Source organism: Esox lucius, chromosome 9 (genome assembly GCF_011004845.1).
Source record: "Esox lucius isolate fEsoLuc1 chromosome 9, fEsoLuc1.pri, whole genome shotgun sequence".
NCBI lineage: Eukaryota > Metazoa > Chordata > Actinopteri > Esociformes > Esocidae > Esox > Esox lucius.
The window spans coordinates 12684968-12697237 of record NC_047577.1 but is presented as its reverse complement, the minus strand read 5'-3'; the positions used below and the strand labels follow the sequence as shown (position 1 = coordinate 12697237).

The 12270-nt window shown below is 46.6% G+C and overlaps 1 protein-coding gene across 1 annotated transcript; it reads right to left on the bottom strand.

The window, feature by feature from the left end:
• Nucleotides 1-292: 292 nt before the first annotated feature.
• Nucleotides 293-12257, bottom strand: sec23b (SEC23 homolog B, coat complex II component). The gene is made up of 17 exons (XM_010872881.4): nt 12105-12257; nt 9499-9724; nt 8714-8771; nt 8245-8331; nt 7758-7994; nt 6143-6370; nt 4921-5079; nt 4498-4613; nt 4033-4237; nt 3780-3869; nt 3479-3585; nt 3198-3351; nt 2743-2820; nt 2351-2512; nt 1971-2057; nt 1485-1706; nt 293-1214 (listed from the first exon to the last, which is right to left on the bottom strand). The coding sequence occupies exons 2-17, from the start codon at nt 9717-9719 to the stop codon at nt 1125-1127; spliced, it is 2301 nt and encodes a 766-aa protein (XP_010871183.2). The 5' UTR covers nt 9720-9724; nt 12105-12257; the 3' UTR covers nt 293-1124.
• Nucleotides 12258-12270: the final 13 nt, after the last annotated feature.

Here is a 12270-nt window from a genome sequence, read left to right as displayed (position 1 = left end):
GCTTAATGTACTTTTGACCCCGAGCTTATCTGTGTAAATGAGAACGGTCACCCTCACACATTGACTAAACACATAATCCCTGGACTAGCTTTCCAGGAACTAAAATGAGAGAATACTATCTGTTAACAAAGATGAATGATACTCCGGGAATGGACAGGTATTCCACATCTCAATCAGGACATGGAAACACAAAAAAAAAAAAAAAAAAAAAGAGCCATGAAATGAAATACACATGACAAGTGACATGAAATACACATGACAAGTGACATGAAATACACATGAGACTACAATGTATGGTTGTCTTGAAATACTTTATATGCATAGCATTAAGAAATCAATTAATTAACATTCCCTTTTTACAGTAAGTACAAGTGTTAACATCAGGAAGAGACCATGTAAACAGGTAAAGGAACAGTCATGATGGGAGGAAGTAGTACAAAATGCCTGATGACAGAAGAAATAGAAGAATGGAAAAAGCAGTCAGACTAGGCTAAAAATAGGAATGTGGTATTTAATAGAATAGCAATGTTCTTCATTGAATGTCAAGTCTTTCTGTATTAACAAGTATTAAGAGTAGCTCTATAGACTTGCATTCACTCAAAACATTATGTATCCCACATTTTGAGGGGTATTTTCGTGGAAAACAAACTAGACAGGGACAAAATGAAGCACATACAGTATTTAAATAGTTAAAAGCATCATGATATTGAGCAGCCTAAACTGACCAAACTGCTACAGTAGCTAGTTAGCACAGACAAACAAGTAAACTAATTATAATCCTTTGCCCAATAATGATAATAGTTTTTCCTAGTATGAGGGAATGTAAGAATTTATGAATATCTTCCCCTCAATCGAGTTTGGCTTTTCCAGTAACGGGGAGAAGTTATTGTATGTCACAATTTTAGGGTTGAAAAATTCTGGAAACATGAACCTGGGAATCATAACATTTTGGGTTTAAAACCAAGTGAAATGTATAGGTCCTTATATGAATGGCTCTCCCGCTCCTTGACTATCTCCTTTAGCGTCCTTCACTTCGGTCGCCTCGTCAGCCAGACACGAAACAGAATTGCTGATATTTCTGTCTGGTTAGAAAGCTGCGGTTTCGGTACCAGGGGGAGGGGGATTCAAGCGGCGCTGGACACCGCCAGCTTCTTCAGGTGGTCCATGAACACCTGTAGACTGACGTCATCGGTGAGGATGGGGGCTCCCGTCTCCTAGAGAGCGAGGAGAGAATGAAAGATGGGACGAGTGTTGCACAACGCCAAATAAATCATGAAAGCTTCCTTCAGTTGGCTCAGATTCGACAGTGTCAGTATGACAGGATATAGAGGCCAACAGCGCGCAACGCAGCAGATGGACCCAAAAAGACTTAAAGAATCCAGCTGCCTTGAAATCCCACGCCAGAACAACACAGCATCAACGTGCTCCGCCGTCAGCAACGACGCTTTTAGACATATAAAAATAACAGAGTTGAGATCCATTACCTGCCCCCAGGCGTAGAGGTTGTTGTGCGTCTGGGAGGGGTTGACCTTGGACAGGAGAAAGCGCGCCTGTGACCCTCCGTGCTCCGTGTCGATGTAGCGGGGCATGGGAAACCGGTTCTGCAGAATCTCCTGGGCGTCATCCAGGGGCGCTACCAGCAGATGCTTGAAGTTCTCGTACTCCGGCTGCTCCTGGTAACCCGCCTTCCGCCACTGGGCGATGGTCTGGTTGAGAGAAGGATCAGGGTTATGGTGGAGATAGGCGACTGTGGGCTGGGGTTAGCTGGGCCTGCCCTATTTGTCAATATTATGTCTTGTTTCAATGACATGTTGACTGTGGAAAATGCCATGGATATTAAAAAGGAATATGTAGAGGTATGTTGTATTTACACCAACAACCAGCATGAGACCGCTGGTTGTTGAGACCCCCCCCCCCACCAGCATGAAACCGCTGCCCCCCTTAGCATGAGGCCGCTAATGTCCTCTCACCTCTCCGTGATAGATGACCAGTTGGAAGAAGGTGTCCATGAGAAGGATCCGGTCTGGCAGGATACTACCACTGTCCAGGAGAACAGGCTAGAAACAGACAGACAGGTTAACTCTCACATCCAATATCCACAGAGAAAAGTGGTTTGGGAGCCGTTACGATTTAAAATGACCCATTTCTCTAATGTACAAATGTTCCTGTGAACCTGCCAAGGACCCGTTTTACGACATTAGGGAAGATTGTGGGCCGGACGAGCAAGAGCGCTGACTAGGATTACATTTGGTATTTACATGCTTCATCCAGATCCTGGGCCCTATGGACTACAGAATACAGAGAGGGGGTCAGTGTGTCTGCCCCCCCCGTAACAGGGTCTTAGTCTGACCTCTGGTGGCCCGTGGAAGGAGTACGAGTACAGGATGGGCTGGATCATGATGAGGGACTGGGTGAGGTCCTGACGGACAAAGTGGTGCCTGTAGTAGGAGCACTCGTCCGGGCTGTTGTTGAACACCTGCAGGAAAGGCGACCGTCGCAGGTGGAACATGAACTAGGAAAACAGAACAAAGAAAAAAGTTGCATTCACAATAGCTTCGAAATTTGGTCCAAATCTATTTTACATTGTTGAAAGAAGTCTTGTAATAGCTGACGAATCGAGTGTGTATTTCTCAAGTTAGCCCGTGACGAGCAATCTTGTGTGTGTGTTTTTTTTTTCCCCCAAAGGGCTTTTTATTGAAGGGTTTGAGTAATTGTGCAGTCACCACTAGGTGTCAGCCTCACCTGTGGATAGAGTGACAGGGACTCCGACAGCTTGAAGGAGGTGGGGTCATCTTTGTTGAACTGACCGAATTTCTGACACTGTAACCAAGGAGACGAGACAAAACAAACATCAGAGACTGAACCCACGCTTCAGTACACACCTTGGGTGGTTTTATTTTGGTCGTCCGGTTATATTACACGGCTTCTGAAACGTCAGAGGCATGAACCCGTCATCGAATTACTATTCAGATCCTTCTGCCAGTACACATTCCAGACAACTCCTTCTGTCATTCCTCAACAATGAAGAGGAACGACGAGGCCATGTGAAGACAATGCAGGCATCCATCCACAACCACTCCCACTCCCCTGACAACCAGCTACATGAACCACAACACTGTCCTCCTCAAACAGCCTACGCTTAATCAATCGACGACAAGACAAAGGGGGTCAACTCCTCGATCTCAGCGGTCACTCACCAGCCGGATCAGCTGTCTGTCGAGCCAGCGCAGGACGTCCGGCCCATCTTCTGACTCCGCCCTGAACACTCCCAGCCTGGCCATGATGACGGCCGAGGCCTCCTGGTCGAAAGACGACTCGATGTGCTGGATCTGGGACTGGGCGTCGGCCCAGCTGGGTGGAGACAGGGGAGGGGAGGTTTAGGGCCGGGACACGTACGGACGCCCACATAGCAACGTCCACGTAACGGGGAGGTTGAGGGTTTTAACAGGACCGGGCGAAAGTCCGGGAGAGGACTTACTTCCTGGCTATGGTGGTGACCCTGATCCTCTTCTGAGTATTGGAGTGTTGGTACTGGGTGACGAACTGGATGGCTCCTCGACCTCCCTGCGGGATGGGGGCGTTGTGCTGCATTGAGAACAAGGCAGAGACGGTCAGGCAAAGAGACCCACTGAACGGCGCGAAAACACTGAGTGCTGACAGTACTGTTCCTTCACCAAGTCATTATGGCGGGGAATAAATCCTTGTCACTTGACTTTCATCAACGCTCCTGAATGACTACTTAACAAGTGGCTGTGCATGAGGAAAGGGCGCGCGCTTACCTGATTGACCACTTCAAAGTATAAGGCCAATGTGGTGGAAGGACTGAGGCCGCAGATTTTCCACTGGGTCGTACCCCCGACACCCAGCTCCTGTACCATAAAAACAAATATCCACCACGAAAAACGTCACCGCTAATTCCATGTGGAAACAAGGCATTTGCATATCGGGCCGACAAATTCGGCAAACGTTGGTTCCCGGAAATGCGCAACCCATGCGTTGGGTTTCTACAGGGTGACGGAAGGAATGACTCACGTTCTCTGAAACACAAGGTCCCTTGGCGTTGAGGGAGACACAAGGCCCGATTGCTCCGGACACCTTCAGCTCCCTGGATGTCTTGACTTCCAACGTGCCCCCAAAAGCCATGCGGAAATCCCCATTGTAGTCTTTACTGAAGACCCTCTGGAAAGTCTGCTTGAACAGAGATGTGTTGAACGAGTCACCCATTGATATGTGGCCTCTGGGGAAAGACGGAAAGAAAAAGGAGAAACAATAGTTTAACAAAGACCCTTTGTTTTTTTTAACTTAAGTTCTTAACTGCGCAACCTCCAGGGCCCACAGACTGTAAAAGCCAGAAATGTGACATGAAAATAAAGCAGAAGGAAAACATATAGGTCAATTCCAGGCTTGAATTGCAGTAGGACGTGGAAGGCTTTGACCCACTTGTAGTTGCCTATTGCCTCAGTGGGAACTGAAGGGATTGTGTTGTTTGAGACTTACCCAGTAAGGTTGGACAGACATTTCATCTCCAGCAGTCCGGTCTGATCGAGAGCACATGCGTAGATGTCAATGCTGTGGCCGTTGACAGCAGCGCGGCTGGCCAAGGCCTCGTAGTACTGCACCACACGACCAGAGAGACACGGTTAACACATTGAAAACACCTAGCATGGGTGTTCATGAACATACCTCAAGTTAAGAGCCCTCATACCTGCGAATCTCTTGGCTACATTATTATATAATTCAGCTAAATTGTGTTAATATACAAAATGCTTCATTTGTTTAAGAATGTAAAAATGAAACTATTCACTAAACAACCACTTTTCACCACATGAATTGACAATGTAGACTGGCCGGTCATTCCTGTAGCCCGTCTCAGTACAACACGGACTAGAACGTCTCCGTTCTGTTATTCTATCCACACACCTTGGTGGCTTTTTTCAGATGGCGGGCGTTGTCCTTGGTGATGTCATGCCAGGAGCGAATGGGGGTCTTGAGTTCGTCTCCCACCACCATGCCGGGGCCCTGGGTCGGGGGCCCCCCGGTGAACAGCATCACGCGGGCCCCTGTGTTGGGGTATGTTCCCTGGGGATGGACAGACGGTGGCTATGGTCAGTGTGGTATTCCTGGTAAAGACATGTCTGCCGACACAGAACCTGCCATTTGTTCATCGTATTCTTACTGATCTACATCTGTAGTTCCCCAATCCGGTCCTCCGGTTACCAATCAGTCACATTCATTTTCTAAACGCCCTTTTTACAAACAGTTGTCAAAAAGAGCTTATACAGAAAAGCAGCCAAAACCCACTTGATTAAACTTGTCAACTGATCATCAGGCTCTCGACGCGCCAAATTGGGTATGTTTGTGCTAGTGCCACCCTCCCTCAACTTGGACAGTCCTGAGCCAATTTGCACTGGCCTTTGCACGTTCGGCATCACGCAACCAGGAACAGAACTCAGGTCGCAACGGCACAGCCGAGATGAAGCCAGGGGCCGTATCACTTCAGCTCACAGCCCTAATGCTCTGTGAACACCCCAGAGAGGCTTAGGCATAACAAACAGCTGCCACACAAAAATAATCAGTCTCCTTGGTCCTTGTACAAGTAGTTCGGCATCAAAAGCTCAACAGATACGAGAAGAATACATACAATTCAGAATCAAGTCCTGTCACCAATAACCCTTCTCACAATCAGCATCCCAGAGAGAACAATGGAAATCATTATCTCCTCATTACGGAGAAATTCCATTCTGTGCCCAAGCAAAGTGATTGGGAAAATGTACACAAATGCTCTTACAGCGACCCGTTTAGGCACGCCGGCATTTCTTTCCAAACTACCAGCTGAAATCTGTATCTACTGTATCAGTACAAAAAAAAAAGCCACCTTTGAACTATAGAGGCAAGGCAGGAGCAACAACGTATTGGCCAGAGGTCAACGCAGAGATAAAACAGTCAGGTCAGTGAATGAGAGCATATGGGTGAAAGGTTACTTGAAACCTGTGACTTGTCAAGGAGAGTAAAGTTCAGTATTACTGAGTGTGTGTGTGTACTACAATGTTGAAGAAAGGGCACAGGCACAGATATCTCAGAGGGACTAGTTGTGGCCAGCTAGTTTGGTGTGCGAGTGTGGATATCACGTGTTGTGTGTTACCTCCAGTAGGCCCACGGCGATGGACATGGCGATCCCAGTGGAGCGTAGCGGCCTCTTCCCCTGAGGAACAGGCCACGGGTCCCTCTGGAGCTCTCCCAACAGGTCCGTCAGGTTCATGTCCACCTTATGGACGGGTTGCAGGAACCTACAGGTGGCGGATGGGTCCTGAGGGGCCACGGGACGGCCCTGGGGGCCCGAGGCGGCTGGCTTCATCAGGCCCAGCATTTCCTGAAAGAGAGACCTGTGAGTTTGCGTGGCTTTGAGAAGAGACCGGAGTGTCTATTTTGAGTATAAACTGTGAGCCTAAGATGATGTCCCCTGAGCAGTGTTTCACAGTGTCATTTGACTGTAGAGCATTCAATAAGACACCGGTTCTTGTGGACTGCGACAAATGGATTTTAGTTCTGACAGAACTAACGAAATTGGTTCTAAATATTGATGAGACCCGTAGGGGGATTCCATGGGCCACTGTCTCCTAACACAGCATCTATGGACCTCTGGAGCCTGGGGAAGAGGAGCATTGCTAGACTTCTACTCTACCTGGTAGTTAGTTCCATTCACCAAAGGTCCCATGTCTACCTCAGTCCCTGACTAGAGGGCTAAAATAACAACCAGGAGATCTCTGGGTCCTAAGGCCGGGAAAGAGTTAAGTCAAGGTTGGTTTCTAAGCTTTAAAACCCTGGGGGCTTTGTATACTGAAGCGACAAAGCTATTTAACCCCTCCTGAAGAGTAGTTCTCCCAATTGTCCACGTCCTGAAATTTACAACCTCTAACCCAGGCCCACATTTCAGTCAGGATCATGAACGCAAGATGTTTGACCCAATTTGTGTTTTCCCCTGGGACAAATACGTTCCCTTCCTCCAGTCTGGTTCGTGTTCTCTCCTTTATGTTCTAATAATACCGACAGCTGACGGTCGTCAACCTGTATCCAGGTTATATTTATTTAATTCTCAAGGAGACTGACAAGTGATCATATGACCCTATTCTACTTCTAAGTCCAAAGAAAACAAACCTTGACCTAGATAGCTGGAATCCAACACCCCTCAATCATAGAACTGAGCGTCATCCAGGTTTATAGCTGTACCCTTCTAAGCCCTTTTTTCTGGATGTGTCTTGACTCCATCTAGGCTAGATCATTCTGGAAGCAAGCTCCTTGAGGCCAAACTACAGCTAAAAGCAGGGAGTCATTCAGGACCCTAGGCAGTTAAAGCAGGGAGTCATTCAGGACCCTAGGCAGTTAAAGCAGGGAGTCATTCAGGACCCTAGGCAGTTAAAGCAGGGAGTCATTCAGGACCCTAGGCAGTTAAAGCAGGGAGTCATTCAGGACCCTAGGCAGTTAAAGCAGGGAGTCATTCAGGACCCTAGGCAGTTAAAGCAGGGAGTCATTCAGGACCCTAGGCAGTTAAAGCAGGGAGTCATTCAGGACCCTAGGCAGTTAAAGCAGGGAGTCATTCAGGACCCTAGGCAGTTAAAGCAGGGAGTCATTCAGGACCCTAGGCAGTTAAAGCAGGGAGTCATTCAGGATCCTAGGCAGTTAAAGCAGGGAGTCATTCAGGACCCTAGGCAGTTAAAGCAGGGCGCGCACAGCTAGCATGCCGTTTTCAGATCCCCCACCTGGATCTGCTTGGCCGACAGCTCCTTGGTGCCGCGGAACACATAGCTCTTGGCGATGCCCTCGCAGCTCAACTCGTGGACCTGCACCATGCGTCCGAAGGTGATGAGGCCCACCAGGGCGTTGGGCGGCAGCAGGGACAGGGACATCTGGAGGGACTCCCTCAGCGCCTGCAGGTCCTCCTCCTCCAGGCACGTGTCCACCACGTACAGGAAGATGAGAGGGGTCGGGGGGCCACGCTACACGGCAGGGGGGGGCAACAAAATGTTTTACTCCACTTTCGACGCCTCGCCCGTTAACATAATATCCTGGTTATATGTACAACCAATGGCAAACTCTTATCAAACCAGGCACATCGTTTTCAATAAATCCTTTGGTTTGCCAGGGTTATCTTTCATTCATATTTGATTAAGTAATTTTCCGGGTCTGGTCCGGGACACTTTAGAAGTCAGTCGCGTGCGAGGCGACCCGGTGTGACTGTGTATTTACCTGTACTATATACTCAATTGTGGAGAACTGCGGCATGAGTTCAGCCGGCTGGTTAACGTCCGATATGCCGGCGTATGACGGAGGAAACTGTGACGGGGAAGAGACGAAACTATTTAGCTAATCGGTTTACCTGAAAGGAATGCAGAGAGTCCAGTAGCACTACACTTAACATGAATGGAAGGCTACAATGTCTGTGACTGTTACAAAAATTATAACACAATGTGAAATGTGAAAGACAAAAGTAGCCAGCCTAACAGTTAAATCAGATGAGAAACGGAGATAATCTACAGATGACAACATGGATATAGCTATTATTAATAGCAGGTGCTCTTTTAAGGAATGTCGCTATTACTAGAGGAATTCCCAGCTGCTACTATAAATACCACATTATGCAACTAGGCCTTTTATTGTGGAAAGGGAGAGAAAACGTCTGAGAGAAAATCCACGCCACTGATGTAGGTCTCCTTACCGGGTTTCTCTGGAAGCAGAAGTTGCACGCCCATATTTTGGCTCGGAAGTCAACTTGACTACAGAGGGGGGAAAAGAAAGCAACGTCACGCTGAGGCGATATCTCCAGGTAGGACACAACGCAGAGCAACGTGGCATCCAGCCTGCGGCTCAAAGTGCTTCAAGAGCGTGTGTACATAGGACTGGCTACGTGTGGTAACACTTGATCCATCACACCTACTGCATCCAATAGTGATACACCCAGGTACACATTAATTAAACTGTAATTACTAAAGATATGAAAAACAAGTTGGACATTCACACTTCACACCCTGCTCCCAGAATATTCCCACCCGCTCCACAACATTAGGAGATGTCATTCAGTTCCGCCAATAGCTAGGTTTCCATCAAACCCGTGCCTGATTTCCAACCACTCTCTAACATCGGCATTAAGAGAAGCTGTGCCATTCCCCAGCTGTAGATTAATAAGCAGCGTGAGGTGTTGTACAATCAAGTTCACCAGAATGCACCCCTCCCAGTAGCTTGCTAAACTACATGCTTTCCATAATGGGAGAACTACACGACACACCGTCGCTGGATTCAAAGTTCACTTTGGTAGCGGCCTAACGATTACAGCACATGGAGGGGTCGACGGTCGTGAAATCCAGAGAAGGGCGACCTCTCGGCTAAGTGAACGCAAGCCCGTCAATGCAACGAAGCCTCAATAGCCCATCAGGCTTAAACGCTCCCACTGGGCAGCCGGTGAATCCGTCAAAATGACAACAGTCAGCATTCACAACTACTCACCACAGAGGGTTAAGGACGGCCTTGCAGTTGGCCCTGCTGCAGAGGACCGGCTCGTACTGCACCGGCGGCAGGTCCGGCCTCTCTTTCAGCGGGGTGAAGAGGCACGAGACGGGCACCACCAGCCGGGTCGCCTCCAGCCGGCTCGACGGCCACAGGTTCCAGCTGAAACGCACGCCGTCCCGATCCTCATTCTGCTGGATAAACTCCTGGTACGTTGCCATCGCAACTTCAGCAAAGAAGAAAGTAAAAAGGATATTTGTATGTGCCTAGCCGGTTTAGATAAATAGGAGACGGATAAATAAAGAAAAATGAATGAATCCGACGTCAGGTTAGTAGTAATTAAACCAGCTCTAACTTCGCTAAGACAGGACTACGTCTCCTGGCTTCTGCTTAGAGACTTGGGAGTTTACGTGAGCTAATCTCAGCTCTGACTACTTCCAAGGCTTTGTTCACCGTTCATATCAAGGTACGGGTGACGCGGATGGAATGGCGATGACGGGGACTTGTGTCATCCAAACCTGTTTGGTTTGTTGTGATAAGCTGAAGAGGAATGCCTTGGCTAATTACGACGCAAACACAGGTCACAGGCACACCTGCACAACATATTAAAGGTTTCAGGGACGGGTGTGCCATCAAAGCATACGGCGTTGTAGCTTCAGTAGGAATTCTCTCCCCCACACCCTCGCCCTATTTCTCTCTCCCTTTAGATCTACATTAGTTTATTTCATACTCTACTTATTTATATTGGCATGCATCCTTATGTTTGAGCATGTCATTTTACCATATAAATAAGAAAACAGTATGACCTACATCCAGGATGTCATAGATTTGATGCCCAAGAACTCAAAAACAATCTGCAGATTTTGGACAGAGCTGTGTGAACATATACAATTCCCTGAGAGAATCACTGGACCATCAAACAAAAAGACGAAACCGAAACCGCTTTAAATAAAAAGGTAAAAGATGTGACAGGAATCTGCAGGACAGGGCTCTAGTTATGGAACATGGTATTTCCATGTAATCTTACGGAACAAGGACTCACTTGTAACTACGGATAGCTGTTTGGGTCGCTGCGTTAAACGGGGAAAAAAACAACTGGTTCTCTGCACGCCAAAAACATTAATGTGAAATGACACCATGTCAAACGAGATTATTGACTAACCAGGACTTGAATCGGACTGCTCTCAATAGTGATTGGTTTCTTGTGAACACATGGCTGTTTTTGAACTGCTGCCTCTGGTACACATGTAAAACTGCAGCGTGGGCTCGAGTCCTTCCTAAGGCTCTTTCAGAAACAATATTTCATCTTAAGATGGCATATCTTCACGTTTTCATATTTTTAAATATTTAAAACAAAGAGCGTTTGGGAGCCAAATAAGACAGCTCTTGGTGAACGGTTCCACAGGTCACCAAAGACTGGGAATGCCCATCACTACTGGACACCTTCCCATGCCGAATGATAGACAGAACCTCACTTCCTCAAGGGAACTTCTGAGACCGCAAGTATGAAAAAAACAACACTACATAATCGGTTTCAGCTAAGTTACTAGCTATTAGTCTATTTATGATGGCCCATTTCATTGATGGTCGTGGTCCTAAGAAATCACTAGCAGTTACAACGTCCACTCTGGGGATTTTCATTTTAGATAACAAGAAACGTGTTTATCATGGTTCTTGGTCTATTTTAGGCATTTTTAAGGGAGAGACGTTTGGGAGTAAAATTTGACGTTTTGGGTGAAAGCAGCACACTATGCACACGCAACATACCACCATACATGTTTCACATTGAGCCTGTCAAATAGCCTTATCAGGCTTGTTAATATTGCCACGAAAAGACACAAACGACTGCCCATGGGTGACTGACATCTGACCTATAGAACCCTTCACTCAGTCTCGATCCACTGATCATGGATACATCGAAAGCTTATCTTCTTTGCTATTTAGGGGCATATTATGTACTGTATTACTGGGTAAAAGTAGGAAATCCTTGAATATTAACTTGCTACAAAACACAGCCCAAAACATCCAAAATGAAACAAGAACCAGAAGGTGATGTAAAGGGTAACAGACAATCTTTATGTTTAAGAAATGAAGGCATATATAATATAGCTAGTTAACTGCAGTAGCTACATTTGTTTCAAACATTCCTCATGCAAATGAAAAAAAAAGGATTTTATATCTGGTAAAAAAAAATATATATCTGACCCATATAGCGCCTTGTAGATATACCTTCCGAAAAGGCGGATGTAGCCCGCAGATGAACAAGTTTGCAAGCTTCTTTCCGTAGCTAGCAAGCAAGAAAGCTAGCTATCTACCGGTTCTAGCTGAGTGAAGACGGTAGTGAATCTAAAATGAAATTACTCTCAAACCCATTAGATCAAAGGCCATACCATTGTATTGTAACAAAAAAGAATCTATGTAAATTTTATAATAGCTCAATTGATTACAACAACAGCTATTTCGGTATTAAAGGCCAATAGCTATTTCGGCTTATTTTAAAACCTAGGCCACCTAGCTAGTTAGCTAAGTTCAGAAAATTTGGAAACGCAGAAACCGAAGAAAAGAAATAGGGCCTTCTTTCTACGAATTATGACGAAGTATCATACCTTTAATTCAGATCCAGTGGGAAATCCAGATGAAAGAAAATGTTAGGCTGTTATACATAAATTCTTATCAGCATTTGAGAAAGAAATCCCAATGGACACCAGAAATGAGACCGAGAAGAGGTTGGGCGACTCCAGTAGAATGACGTGTTACTACATATTCTGCCGG